The following is a 15117-nucleotide window of genomic DNA, read 5'->3' as shown; positions in this document are numbered from 1 at the left end:
GCATGTTTCTCAGACTTTTAGAAGTTTGTTGTATCCTCCATTGAACTGGATGTAAACCATAATATAATCAGGATTGTTAACTCCCAGGGTTCATGTGAGCTATTATATGGACATTGTTACCATTGGTATAGATGCAACAGAACATGCTAGAGTGTGACTCTGGTGGTAACATTCACAAAGTAGGAGGTAAATTGAAGAGAGTAAAATGTATAGATATACAGTACAGACAAAAAATTTGGACACACCTTCTCATTCAAAGAGTTTTCTTTATTTTCATGACTATGAAAATTGTAGATTCCCACTGAAGGCATCAAAACTATGAATTAACACATGTGGAATTATATACATAACAAACAAGTGTGAAACAACTGAAAATATGTCATATTCTAGGTTCTTCAAAGTAGCCACCTTTTGCTTTGATTACTGCTTTGCACACTCTTGGCATTCTCTTGATGAGCTTCAAGAGGTTTTCACTTCACAGGTGTGCCCTCTCAGGTTTAATAAGTGGGATTTCTTGCCTTAGAAATGGGGTTGGGACCATCAGTTGCGTTGAGGAGAAGTCAGGTGGATACACAGCTGATAGTCCTACTGAATAGACTGTTAGAATTTGTATTATGGCAAGAAAAAAGTAGCTAAGTAAATAAAAACGAGTGGCCATCATTACTTTAAGAAATGAAGGTCAGTCAGTCAGCCGAAAAATTGGGAAAACTTTGAAAGTAAGGGCTATTTGACCATGAAGGAGAGTGATGGGGTGCTGTGCCAGATGACCTGGCCTCCACAGTCACCGGACCTGAACCCAATCGAGATGGTTTGGGGTGAGCTGGACCGCAGAGTGAAGGCAAAAGGGCCACCAAGTGCTAAGCATCTCTGGGAACTCCTTCAAGACTGTTGGAAGACCATTTCAGGTGACTACCTCTTGAAGCTCATCAAGAGAATGCCAAGAGTGTGCAAAGCAGTAATCAAAGCAAAAGGTGGCTACTTTGAAGAACCTAGAATATGACATATTTTCAGTTGTTTCACACTTGTTTGTTATGTATATAATTCCACATGTGTTAATTCATAGTTTTGATGCCTTCATAGTCATGAAAATAAAGAAAACTCTTTGAATGAGAAGGTGTGTCCAAACTTTTGGTCTGTACTGTATATACAGCCAGTGTAGGACTGGGTAGACCAGGGCCCTCCAGTAAAATTTATTTTGGGGGCTCACCGTACGGATACATTCAAATATTACCTGCTCACATAGCATCAAGATGCTACCAGATGATTAAATATAGGGGTCCCTGCAGAAACTTTGAGACGGTAGGTCCTGGAGAAAAGAGGATACTGTCTAGCTTTCCTCTTTACCTAGAAGTCATCTCAGCTCTGATTGCGTCTATAATAATAAACTGGGGAGTTTCTTTAATAATCTATCAAGTTTTTTTTATATGAACATAGGCTGGTTGAAGTGCTGTACAGTGAATATATGTATGTAGTGCAGTAAGTCTACTGTGTTATGTGCCACTTGTGCAGGGAGTGGGAGACTAGGGGCCCACCTTGCTCAGAGGCCCACCGAGGGATTCACCTGTACCCCTGTGGACCAGTCCGAGCTTGTATACAGCTTGAGTGACCAGCAATGTCGGATTGGGGTTGTTTGGGTCCACCAGAGGACTTCTTCTTGGGGACCTATGTTATCGATGAAGTCTAATAGATTTTGAATCCAAGAAATAAACCCTAATGGCAGGTGATTGGCTCTGAAGGCAGGTCCAAATGTTTTTCTCTTGTACCTTTTGGGGCCCACTATGGGTATGAACACAGGGCCCACCAGAAGATCCTCTGGTGGGCCAGTCTGACGCTGGTAACCACTTGACCACAGGTGGTTCTACATACTGTACTTTTGAAAATGGCTAACCATAGTGGAAAAATATATAACCACGGAGAACTTCAGTCTTTGAGAATATTGAGGTTTATAGTGAGATAAAGAAGAAAAATTGGGGTGAATCTATAAAATGTACCAACACAGTGACTGAGAAATTAAGGTAGAACTCACGCTGTAATGATCTCCTTGAAAGTATGGTCTCCTTCTTCTTCACTGATCTCCAGCCGGGCTGTGTACAGGATTCTCAAATTATAATGTTGGTCCATGAAAGTGGAAGACTTAGCCACAAGATGCCAAGAACTAAGTTTCTCCTACAGAAATGGAGAGAGTAGTGGTTAAGATCATTATTGTCTATGTGGCCTAACACAGGGTGATGTAAGGGAATCCCATGTCCCTCATTGCCACCACCTTGGCAATGTCCAGCAAAGTCTATGGGGAGTTACAGAAAAACCAAGCAAGCAGAGCTGTTTCCTTGGCTCCTTATATTTTGTGTATATGCCACCTGTGTGACTCGTCAGAAAACTACCTTTTATAGACTAACTTTGCTTAACTCTCCACAAATAAAATTCATGAGAGTCCAGGAAGACAAGGTCTCTATGCAGTACTTATAGGTATCCCTTTACCCTGAATAAACCTACGTTGATATGTTAAATTATTGTATTAATCTCATTATTATTAGTTTACCAAAATTTCTGGATTATATGAATGGTGGATTGATAGAATCAAGCTGTTCTACATTTTTAAACCACATATAGATACGAACCTCAGTTGCCTCCAGAGATGTACTTTCTTCAAAAATTCCATAACATTTCTGTGCTAAAAAGAATAAACATTATAGTAAAGTGTTAGTTGACACCTAGTGGAATAATTTAATATTCCATAAATTACTGACTTTGATTCCTTAGATCTTTTGCTCAGATCTTCCACCTTATGGGTATGAGCTTCTGACAATGTCACAACCAACCCTGTGATGATGTACAGTACAAACTTTCCTTCACCTTGTTAGCTGTCCAAGTCCTGTATACCTTTGGCAAAGGCAGGGTGACCTGTTGATGATACACTTGGCACCCAGTACCACACTTGGCAACAGTTCCAAGTTTACCAGTACAATCTGGAAAACCGGCCACAAAAAGAGTGGCAGTGTTTTATGCTGTTCTTGGGATAGAGCTTAAATGTCCCTATTTTGACTTTTGACATTACCCAGGACACATTCCACACCAGCTCCCCCTAGATACGTGTACTCTACCAGACTCCCCCAAGTTATGCCTTTGCCACTAATAATCCTCTCTTATGGGCCATCACTAATGATATCAACTCAAGACATACCGAAAAGTAGTTAAAAACAACCTGAACCTTCGCTGTTATCTCATTATTATATCTTCATGCTGCCTGTACTGGTTATAAATGCTTCTAGACAGAGTACATTTCCTCTAACAGTATTTACACAGAGAGTGTCTACAAACAACATCTGTCACTATGGAGGACCTAGCACAACTGTGCATTACATAGATGGCTTATTGATATGTATGGAAGCTATGTAATACTACATTTCTCCCGAGGTGGCGCTCAGGCTAAAATCAACGCATACTGCCAGATTCTTCCACAGATAACTGCTAATTGCTGGAATCTTAGCATTAGGACTAATTCTGATCAGCTTATTATTGGTGGCCCATCACCATGATGACCCATGAAAAATGTTGACAATGTACGTACAGTACAATAGTTGAAATAAAATCTAATTGTCCCATCACAATCGCAGAGGTCAATGATATAATTTTTCTTACCATGATCAACATCGATGTTGAACTCTTTAAGAAAGGCGAACTCCTTGCATTTGATCCATTCTTTGAAATTTTCCACCTCTGATTCTGGATATGATGATGATGATCTCACTACGAGTAGAAATCAGTCAGACTAGTCATCTTGGAACTCCAGTATCAGTACTTGCCAAAATGTTATCATGTAACGTAATGTTTGTTAAAAATAAAAAAAGAATAATTACTCTGAATTTTCTCTCTGCCCCATCAGTTGGGGAGCTGACAGACTCCTTATCTCTGATCTTTGACATCTTACTGATAAGAATGTGGCTTAAATAAACGGCACCAAGTGAAAGTAAAATGCATGATTCATGCAGCTAGACAAACAGTTAACCCTTTGTGACAGAACTTGTCGATATTTTTAAATAAAGACCAACTGGAAAAATGATTTTTGGCCCCAAATGAGCAAAATGCAATCATAAAAAAGAAAGGTGTACATAGCCTTTAAGATACGGGTGTGGATCCGCCATGCCACTTGAACAGATTTGGATTGTGGCTACTCCCATGGCTGCTCCTTTTACCCGTGTACAGGGACTTTGCTGCAGAGGGACTACTTGGCCACTACATATTGGAGTAGTCTATGTTCAAGTGACAGCTGACCCATGGGGGTAAGAGGCACTAGTGTGAAGCACTGAGAAATCAGACAAAACCATAATCAGGGCCTGATTCCATACACATGACTCACCGTATAAGGCTGATGTTTTAATGACTTCATTTGATTGACGGTTTACGATTAAAACATTGGGGTGAACTTGAAAAAATTTCAACAACCAAGGTTCTGGATGAAAGAGAAATGAACATGTCACACTTAGACCTCTTCAACCACTTTGCCATGATATTATAGTCGAATATTAGAACAATTGTCTTCTGTCCAGTTCTAATTTATAGTTTTGACAAAGCTGGATGACAAGCACTATACAGGCTATATTTCTCATGTAGGGGTGTCTAAACAGTAAGTCTGCTAATGATACATCCTTCTTTGATATAATGGCTTAGGATTCTTTCACACTTGCGTTGTCCGGATCCGTCGTGCACTCCATTTGCCGGAGGTGCCCGCCGGATCCGGAAAAAAGCATTTGAAGACGGATCCATCTTCAAAATGCGTTCAGTGTTACTATGGCAGCCAGGACGCTATTAAAGTCCTGGCTGCTATAGTAGTAGTGGGGAGTGTACTTACCGTCCGTGCGGCTCCCGGGGCGCCACAGAATGACGTCAGAGCGCCCCATGCGCATGGATGACGTGATCCATGTGATCACGTCACCCATGCGCGTGGGGCGCCCTGACGTCACTCTGGAGCGCCCGGGGAGCCGCACGGACGGTAAGTATACTGCTCCCCCGCTCCCCACTACACTTTACCATGGCTGCCAGGACTTTAGCGTCCTTGCAGCCATGGTAACCATTCAGAAAAAGCTAAACGTCGGATCCGGCAATGCGCCGAAATGACGTTTAGCTTAAGGCCGGATCCGGATTAATGCCTTTCAATGGGCATTTATTCCGGATCCGGCCTTGCGGCAAGTTCAGGATTTTTGGCCGGAGCAAAAAGCACAGCATGCTGCGGTATTTTCTCCGACCAAAAAACGTTCCTGTCCGGAACTGAAGACATCCTGATGCATCCTGAACGGATTTCTCTCCATTCAGAATGCATTAGGATAAAACTGATCAGGATTCTTCCGGCATAGAGCCCCGACGACGGAACTCTATGCCGGGAGAAAAGAACGCAAGTGTGAAAGAGCCCTTAACTAGACAGATTTAAAGGTCAGGACAACTTGGCGACAACCTTTGCAGGAGCTACTATATAATGATGGCCATGTTGTTGTTGCTATTGCTCAGGAGAGTTCACCATTTCTTAGATTCACTATGCCAAGAAAGAGGCACGTGCCCAAAGTGTTAGGCGCTAAGGGGGCCACGGTATGCCAACAAGCCACCCTGTCTTGGCCAGTAGGAACTGAAGGAGTAATTACGAACAGAATACACCACTTTTTGGCGTATATCTGTTGCAGATTGCAGTGCAGTTTTCTGGGGTCATATTCTGTGATCAGTTGACTTGGTCCATCTACCTTCATGGGTAAGAATATCTGAGATGACTGGCTTCCATTGTGCTGCTTTCTTCCAAAAACAGCTCAACAACTGTCCATGGGTTGTGTCTAGGATTGCAGTTCAGCTCAATTGAACTAAATGGAGCTTATCTTCAATTCCACACACAAACTTTGGGCAGGAGAAGGCAGCCATGTTGTTTTTATCCTGGACAACCCCTTTACACTGGCGGTTTTTGAACTATGACTTGGTCCTGAAACTTGTGAAGGCTTACCACCAAAGTTATAGTTTTGTAGCATGCAGTTATTTTACCATTCTGAGCAACGTTTTTGTAAGCCAGAGTCTCCTTCTCGTCATACACCCTCTGAAAACTAATGGGTCCACGGTTGGTACTCTTCAGGCTGTGAACGTTAAGGAAAAGATCATTTGTAAATTATACAAGGTCTCAAAATCACATATGATAATAATCTCTACCTCAGCATTTCAAAGGTTATAAAAGACAGATAACATAAAAACTTATTACGAGGACTCCAACCAAAAAATAATGGATATCCTCTTAAGCTATGAGGGACAATGACTCTACCCAATTAAAGAATTTTCAATACTCCAATACATGGAATTCTGACATGAACTTACGGATTAGAGAATTCTGTTATTGTTCCCTCCTTTTCTGCAAGAGATATTTTGGCATAGGAATAATGTATATCATTTAGAGCCATCAACGTTTCCTGGGATGCTATGGCTTTCATGTTCCACAGGCCATTGATCTGTAGAGAAAAGACGTAGAAAACTCTATGTCAGGAATCACGTGTCTGTAATAACGATAATCGATAATGTAATGACATTAAAAACCTTTTAGCTCCACAAAACATGCATCATTTTTGATATGCCAGTGCTGCAGGTCAATTTATTCATGTAGAATACTGACTTGGTGACCACAAGAAACCATCATCTCCAGTGGTCTGCAGTTCTGTGTTCTGTGAGACATGTACTAAAATATTGCATTTCCTGAGTTTCTACACACAGACCCTCAGTCCATGCAGAAAAGTGGGGGTGTGAATAGCACCATTTACTGGTGCCTCTACATAACTTTGGCGGATCCACTGCTAGTGCAGGGCTTTATTAAGACTGGCGTCTAAAACGGCAATCTTAATAAATTACCCCCATAGTCTACAACAGTAAACTGGGATGCTGCTGACTACCTTCCCCTGAGCCCTAGTCCTATCTTACCCCAAGTTCTCTTTTCCTTGTGTAGGGTCATAGTAGGTTGAGTGCAATCTGTCATGTTAAAAAATCTAGAGATCAGATGCAGTAGAAATCTGCGGATTTTTCTATTTGAACTGCTACGGATCTGTGCATGGACCAATTCCATTCAATCCTCATGTGGTTTTCCACCGTGGTCTCCACACTGTGTCAATATGGGAAATGTCACTTGACATTAATTTCAAATCTAAGTGTACAAAAGGCAATGCGGATTTCCATTTAAAACAATGGGATGCGCATTTCAGAATAAGCTCTGAAATCCACGTGAAAAAGCACTGTGTAAACATACCCTATGAACTTGGGTGAAGTCAACTGGTTATATGGTGACACCAACAATAAAGAAGCAAAGTAGTCAGCATTAGGTTGGGAGGTCAGGGTAAAATTCTGGGATTATCTCTACAGTAAGTAGTTGAGGAGCCAACCCGGAAGGAGGCCATTTTAGATTTAGTATTCACAAATGGGAATTTGGTATCTGATATTACTGTAGGGGAAAGCTTTGGATCTAGTGATCACCAGTCAGTGTGGTTTACTATAAGCACAGTGAGTGAGTCACCCCACACAAAAAACTGACTTTTCTAAAATTAGATTAGTGATATATGAGTCCCTATCAGATTGGAACTGTTTCAATGGAGTCCAGGAGAAATGGAACTACTTAAAAGTGGCACTATTGAAGGCAACAGATAATTGCATTAGGCTTGTCAGTAAAAGTAAAAAAAGGGAAGAGACCACTGTGGTACTCAGTAGAAGTTGCCAAAATCATTAAAAACAAAAAGATAGCATTTAGTAATTATAAAAAAAAAAGAGGATGACAGGGAAATTTATAAGATTAGGCAGAGAGAGGCCAAACAAGTTATAAGAGCTTCTAAAGCACAGGCAGAAGAAAAATTAGCTCAGTCAGTGAAAAAAGGAGATAAGACCTTCTTCAGATACATAAATGAAAAAAGGAAACTAAAACAAGGAATTAACAAATTAAAAACAAAAGAAGGAAGGTATATGGAAGAAGATAAAGAACTAGCTGACTGCCTCAATGATCACTTCTGTTCAGTTTTTACAAAGGAAAATGAAGGAAAAGGACCTCAGTTAGGAAGGAAGATAATGAATCTTTTGATGCATGTGTCTTTACAGAGGAAGAAGTTCTAAGTCAGCTGTCTAAAATTAATACAAATAAGTCACAGGGGCCTGATGGGATACACCCAAAGCTAATTAAAGTGCTTAGCGGTGAACTAGCAAAACCATTAACAGATTTATTTAACTAATCACTGGCAACAGGAGTCGTCCCAGAAGATTGGAAATTAGCAAATGTTGTGCCCATTCACAAGAAAGGTAGTAGGGAGGAATCGGGCAACTATAGGCCAGTAAGCCTGACATTAATAGTGGAGAAATTAATGGAAACCATACTTAAGGAGAGGATTGTGGAACATCTAAAATCCCATGGATTGAAAGATGAAAAACAGCATGGGTTTACTTCAGGGAGATCATGTCAAACTAATCTTATTTATTTTATTTGATTGGGTGACTAAAATAATAGATGGCGGAGGTGCAGTAGACATCGCTTATCTAGACTTTAGTAAGGCTTTTGATACTGTCCCACATAGAAGGCTTATCAATAAATTGCAGTCTTTGGGCTTGGACTCCCATATTGTTGAATGGATTAGGCAGTGGCTGAGGGACAGACAACAGAGGGTTGTAGTCAATGGAGTATATTCAGACCAAGGTCTTGTTACCAGTGGGGTACCTCAGGGATCTGTTCTGGGACCCATATTGTTTAATATCTTTATCAGCGGAATTGCAGAAGGCCTCGATGGTAAGGTGTGTCTTTTTGCTGATGACACAAAGATTTGTAACAGGTTTGATGTTCCTGGAGGGATACACCAAATGGAAAAGGATTTAGGAAAACTAGAGGAATGGTCAAAAATCTGGCAACTAAAATTTAATGTTGATAAGTGCAAGATAATGCACCTGGGGCGTAAAAACCTAAGAGCAGAATATAAAATCAGTGATACAGTCCTAACCTCAGTATCTGAGGAAAGGGATTTAGGGGTCATTATTTCAGAAAACTTAAAGGGACTCTGTCACCACTTTCTAACCCCCCCTTTTCAAAGTATTGTTATCTGCATGGCGCCCCTGTGATTATAAATGTGTTGTTAGAAGTTAAATTCGCCGTCTCCTTTTGATAAAAAGAGCTTTTATCTAACCTGTCAATCTTCTTGATAAGGTGCCCAGGGCGTTTCTTTTCGTCTCAATCTGCCGCCCGCCGCCGCCACCGTTGGTACCCAGCTCCTCCCCTCATGCTTTCAGCGCCGCCTGAATGTAATCAAATACGCCTCCGGCTCTCTCTCAGTGCCCCCTCCTCCTTTTCAAAGATCCCGCGCGTGCGCACAGGGCTGTGCCTGATGCGCCCGTGCGGACATTTACAATCAGCCTCATTGAGCGAAGTGCGCATGCGCGCACTTCGCTCAACCTCCTCATCAGACGAGCACTGCAGCCAGCCGGCTGCAGTGCTCGTCTGATGAGGAGGTTGAGCGAAGTGCGCGCATGCGCACTTCGCTCAATGAGGCTGATTGTAAATGTCCGCACGGGCGCATCAGGCACAGCCCTGTGCGCACGCGCGGGATCTTTGAAAAGGAGGAGGGGGCACTGAGAGAGAGCCGGAGGCGTATTTGATTACATTCAGGCGGCGCTGAAAGCATGAGGGGAGGAGCTGGGTACCAACGGTGGCGGCGGCGGGCGGCAGATTGAGACGAAAAGAAACGCCCTGGGCACCTTATCAAGAAGATTGACAGGTTAGATAAAAGCTCTTTTTATCAAAAGGAGACGGCGAATTTAACTTCTAACAACACATTTATAATCACAGGGGCGCCATGCAGATAACAATACTTTGAAAAGGGGGGGTTAGAAAGTGGTGACAGAGTCCCTTTAAAGGTAGGCAGACAATGTCATAGAGCAGCAGGAAATGCTAGCAGAATGCTTGGGTGTATAGGGAGAGGCATTACCAGTAGACAGAGGGAGGCGCTCATGCCGCTCTACAGAGCACTAGTGAGACCTCATTTGGAGTATTGTGCTCAGTACTGGAGGCCATATCTCCAGAAGGATATAGATACTCTAGAGAGAGTTCAGAGAAGAGCTACTAAACTGGTACATGGATTGCAGGATAAAACTTACCAGGAAAGATTAAAGGACCTTAACATGTATAGCTTGGAAGAAAGACGAGACAGAGGGGATATGATAGAAACTTTTAAATACATAAAGGGAATCAACAATGTAAAAGAGGAGAGAATATTTAAAAGAAGAAAAACTGCTACAAGAGGACATAGTTTTAAATTAGAGGGGCAAAGGTTTAAAAGTAATATAAGGAAGTATTACTTTACTGAGAGAGTAGTGGATGCATGGAATAGCCTTCCTGCAGAAGTGGTAGCTGCAAATACAGTGAAGGAGTTTAAGCATGCATGGGATAGGCATAAGGCCATCCTTCATATAAGATAGGGCCAAGGGCTATTCATAGTATTCAGTATATTGGGCAGACTAGATGGGCCAAATGGTTCTTATCTGCCGACACATTCTATGTTTCTATGTTTCTATTCGGGGTGGTGAATTTTCAATTGATGATCAAATAGTTAACCTTTCACAAAACATAGCAATACTTTTCTTGTGAAAATCTGGTCTTTTAATCATAAGAAATGCGTCTATTTATGCAAATAATGCTTTTGGTGCACCATGGGCCGGGGTGCTCCATTTGGTGCACCTGAATTCCCCTGTATCATCATTACCAGTTTAAGAACTGTCAATATAACAAGAAGGAGAGGTCTGTACGGTGTTACTGGAGAAGCGGTTGTTTACCCTTTAGAAGAAGGGAAGAACATAACAATTGAGAAGTCTTCTATTCGGACAACTTACCTGGCTGAAATCGATGGTTAAACCCTTTAGCTCCACGCAAGAATCTGAGGATCGCGCACATGTTACAAAGAGACAAACGATCAGTCGGAGTGTGGTGGTGATCCTCATGGTTTTACGAGATGAATGAGAAAGGAACCTATTTTCCAAGAACAGGTCATAATATAACTGTATAATTACTCAACAGAAAAAAAAAAAAAACAGCTCCCATTACCAGGGGTCAACGATCGGAGGTCTCACAGAGATGAGGAAACAAAGTACAATTCATACAAACTTAATATTGACACAGGTCTTGCAATCAGGAAGATAAAATACTTAACCCTGGCATTGCATAGTTTTCACTATTCATACTATACAAAAAGTATTGCTTTAGCTGTGTCATATACATAGAACAGCACGTCAAAAAGAAGTCTATCTTACTGGTTCTTGCAGTTGCACCCTAGTGATAGGAAAGGTTCTCTCTCCTTACTTCCTAACTCCTGCAGGAGGAAAGGGTGGTGTGACCCTTGGAGCTGTTTCCATCTGTCCTGTTTGCTAATAGGCATAGCTGGTGGAGAGGGGAAATCATGTGAAGAATCATGACAAAGAAGAGTGGTCATAAGGTGGTCCTTCACAACAGGACCTCCATGGGACTCGCATCATTGTGTTTATTTTACATACAACTTTCAAGAGCATAAATACCGTAAAGACAGGAGGCTGTGGGGCTAATGGAGAGAGGTTCCAGTCCTGGTTGCACATACCTCCCATTTAAAGATTAAATCCTTTATAGCCAGCAAAAGGGTGGGGGCTTGATCCACAGGCTATACAAATGATGTGTTTTGGGTGGCAATTTAGATCTTTACTTTGGAGATTTGTCTCTTCTATGTATGCCTCTGTCTACATTGTCTTTTGGAAACCAGTGATGTCACTTCCAGTCAGTAGAAGGCCTGTTGTCTCATCTCTACCAGCCCTGTCTACCATGGAGAGTATACCGTTTAGACCATGGTTGTGATTTCTTTTAACCATAACACTTTTCGAGCAACCAATATAGACAATTGTTTGTGTGTAGACAAGCTTGCCCCTAGATGCCTACATGGTGCCACTGAAGCCAACACAGATGTGTTCATCTTTACCATTGCTCAAATTTGGTTAAAGGTGTTCTCCATTTCAATAATATTTTTTAATGTACCTAGAGTGCCCCAAACACTACAGATTTACCCCCTCCATATACCTATTTTTCATGTCAGCAAGTTCCTTCCCGTATTTACCTGCACAACTTTCTGTTTTCATCAGCTTCCTGCTGTTGTTTGCTAATCAATCCCAGCATGCTGTGCTCTGTAACTTTTTATCTGGACTTGCTCCTCCTGTCACACAATTCCATCTGTAGTAGTTATCCCCTCTCAATGGCGGAGCAAGCCCGGTGAAACATTACAGAGCTAAGCATGCTGGGATTGGTTAGCAAACACAGCAGGAAGCCTCTGAAAACAGGAAGTTCTTTTTGTAAACATACTGCCAGGAGGCATTGATGCTGACAAAAGGGGATGGAAAGTGCTAGCATGAAAAACTGGTATATGGGGCAAAAGTATTCAGTGTTTAGGTATTTAAAAAAATCATTATGAAACCAGAAAACAAAACGAATTCAATACAATATAGCTTTATGCTAGCAAAACTCTTGTCAATCTGCAATTCCTATCACCGCCACCAGTGTCGGACTGGAGTTCCTTAGGCCCACCAGAGGAAATAATGTCTGATTAAATGTTTTTAATCAAAGAAATAGACCCCAGTAGCAAGTGACTGGCTCCAAAGGCAACTTCTAATGGGATTTTTCTCCTGGACCTTTGGGGCCCACTATAGTATGAGAGCCTGGGCCCACTGGAGGATCCTCCGGTACTCTAGTGGACCATTCCAGCACTAAGCAAACATAAGTTTTTTTTTTAAAGCAGATCCTTGTGTGCCACACATCTCAGGTTACATTACATCTAGGACAGATCTGCACTTTCCAGTAGAATTAGGGTTAAAAGGTGTGGTTAAGCATCTAACATTGTAATTCTAAAATGAACAATAATAGATGAGTTTGGATTGCTCACCGAAATATAAGACGGCCCAGCTGAAACCACTCAGCTGTAATTATAAAATATTGAACACATGACCGGTTCTACCTTCTTTAAAAAATATAAATTTATTCTAAAACCAATACATTCAACATTTATGTAGTGAAATAAAAACGAATTCATAAAATAAAACCAATTCATATAGCTTGTGCGCACTTTTTGTATTCGCGTGTATTCATACACTGCGATAATGGTAATCACAGTCCCTCTTTTCCTGTTGCGGAGCTCGCGCAAAGCAGGAATAGTATAGCGGTGTTATGTATAGCAGGAATAGTATAGCGGTGTTATGTAGGAGACAAGTACGTGTCTTGCACTGTATATTTATGCAGTGATAGTCTGTTGTTGCTGATCCCTTATATTGCAATATGCGTATAATCAGCAGGTGGATATGTTTAGCGCTTCAATTCTGCGCCATATTGGTCTTTTATTTATTTATTGCCTTTTGTATCAATGTTTTTATGGTACCCTTTGTTACTGTTGTCCATCGAATATGACATATAGTACCCAATACATTGATTAAACACACCAGGAAAAGGGTAAGCAACAAACTAACCCAAGTGTGTCCTATATGTTATATTCGATGGACAACGCTAACAAAGGGTAACATAAAAACATCAATACAAAAGGCATAAAATAAAAGACCAATATGGCGCAGAATTGAAGCGCTAAACATATCCACCTGCTGATATAGGCATATTGCAATATAAGGGACCAGCAACAACGGACTATGGCCTCATGCACACGACCGTTGTTGTGTTCCGTTCCGCAAAATGGGGTTCAGTTTTTCAGTGATCCGTTTTTGTTTCCGCGTGTCTTCCTTTATTTTTGGAGGATCACCAGACATGAAGGAAAGTAAAAAAAAGTCCAAGTCAAGTTTGCCATGCAAATGATGGGAAAAAAACGGACACGGACGCGCGGACGCGGATGACAATCTTGTGTGCCTCCGCGTTTTGACTTGAATGGGTCCGCGAGCCGTTTTCCGTGAAAAAAATAGGACAGGTTATATTTTTTTGACGGACTGGAACCACGGAACACGGACGCGGATGACAAACGGTGCATTAGCCGAGTTTTCAACGGACCCATTGAAAGTCAATAGGTCCTCAGAAAATCACGAACAACAAAATAACGGAACAACGGACACGGAATAAAACGGTCGTGTGCATGAGGCCTATCACTGCATAAATATACAGTGCAAGACACGTACTTGTCTCCTACATAACACCGCTATACTACTCCTGCTTTGCGTGAGCTCCGCAACAGGAAAAGAGGGACTGTGATTACCAATACGCGCGAATGCAAAAAGTGCGCACAAGCCATATGAATTGGTTTTATTTTATGAATTTGTTTTTATTTCACTACATGAATGTTGAATGTATTGTTTTTATAATAAATTTATATTTTTTAAAGCAGGTAGAACCGGCCATGTGTTCAATAATTCTGAAATGAAACTCGAGCCAGAATGTAAGAGTCTTGGGACAAATTAAAACAACATTGAACATAACTCCTACGCTGGTTGTTGTTTAATTTACCCTCACACAACCTGAGCGCCCATGTTACATTTTAACTAGCTCTATCAGATGACAATATCAGTAATATATTATGTTATATGGGGTGACAACCTTTGTTGCATGGAGGTTGTCACAGCTCCATCCCTAGCATCACATTAACTCCAGTATCCTGTATCTAGATCTTAGGTGTAGTAACTTTGAAGTTTCTTCCTACCAGGACATAGACGGAGTGGAATATGCACATGAGGCTTTTTACATTGACCCGGGGGTCAACAGCTGAGATCACACGGTGTCCATAGTTGTATTTACAGTAGGTTGCGTCCAGACCTTCTGTTTATTCAGGCTGTTTCGAAATATTTACAGTGATTTAGGGTCTGCTACATTCATATGAGATGGAGAATATAGCATAACCACAGATACTACAGCGAAAAGTTTGCATTGCTATTTTTCTATTTGTTTCTTTTTTAGTACAATTTTTTATTTCATGTTGCTACCTGGAAACTGTCAACAAGCTACTGTTGACCGATCTATTCTTATTTTGTACAGCACCTTGAGTATAAGTAAAAAACTAGTTTGCCCTTAGGCATTCAGACAGAGTTCAGCAACGCCGGATCCAGAGAGCTTCAGTAGGCCGTTCTGTGCCCTAACAGTCTCCTGGA

The 15117-nt window shown here is 41.4% G+C and overlaps 1 protein-coding gene across 4 annotated transcripts in view; it reads right to left on the bottom strand.

Annotated features, from left to right (window-relative positions):
* The window catches only part of LOC120977831, a 36132-nt gene extending 21537 nt beyond the window's left edge, over positions 1-14595 (bottom strand). For 2 of the 4 annotated variants that reach the window (XM_040405963.1, XM_040405962.1), the window contains exons 1-8: positions 12108-12204; positions 10864-10999; positions 6343-6473; positions 6019-6107; positions 4358-4450; positions 3640-3747; positions 2619-2671; positions 2027-2166 (exon numbers count right to left, since the gene is read on the bottom strand). In XM_040405963.1, the coding sequence (XP_040261897.1) occupies positions 2027-2166; positions 2619-2671; positions 3640-3747; positions 4358-4450; positions 6019-6107; positions 6343-6473; positions 10864-10999; positions 12108-12166 (809 nt within the window). In that variant the 5' untranslated portion in view covers positions 12167-12204. Of the gene's footprint in view, positions 1-2026; positions 2167-2618; positions 2672-3639; positions 3748-4357; positions 4451-6018; positions 6108-6342; positions 6474-10863; positions 11000-11329; positions 11398-12107; positions 12205-14569 lie in introns of those variants that run through there. The other 2 variants (XM_040405965.1, XM_040405964.1) reach the window with 2 other exon arrangements.
* Positions 14596-15117: the final 522 nt, after the last annotated feature.

Source organism: Bufo bufo, chromosome 8 (genome assembly GCF_905171765.1).
Source record: "Bufo bufo chromosome 8, aBufBuf1.1, whole genome shotgun sequence".
Taxonomy (NCBI): Eukaryota; Metazoa; Chordata; class Amphibia; order Anura; family Bufonidae; genus Bufo; species Bufo bufo.
This window is presented reverse-complemented; position numbering and strand designations above follow the sequence as displayed.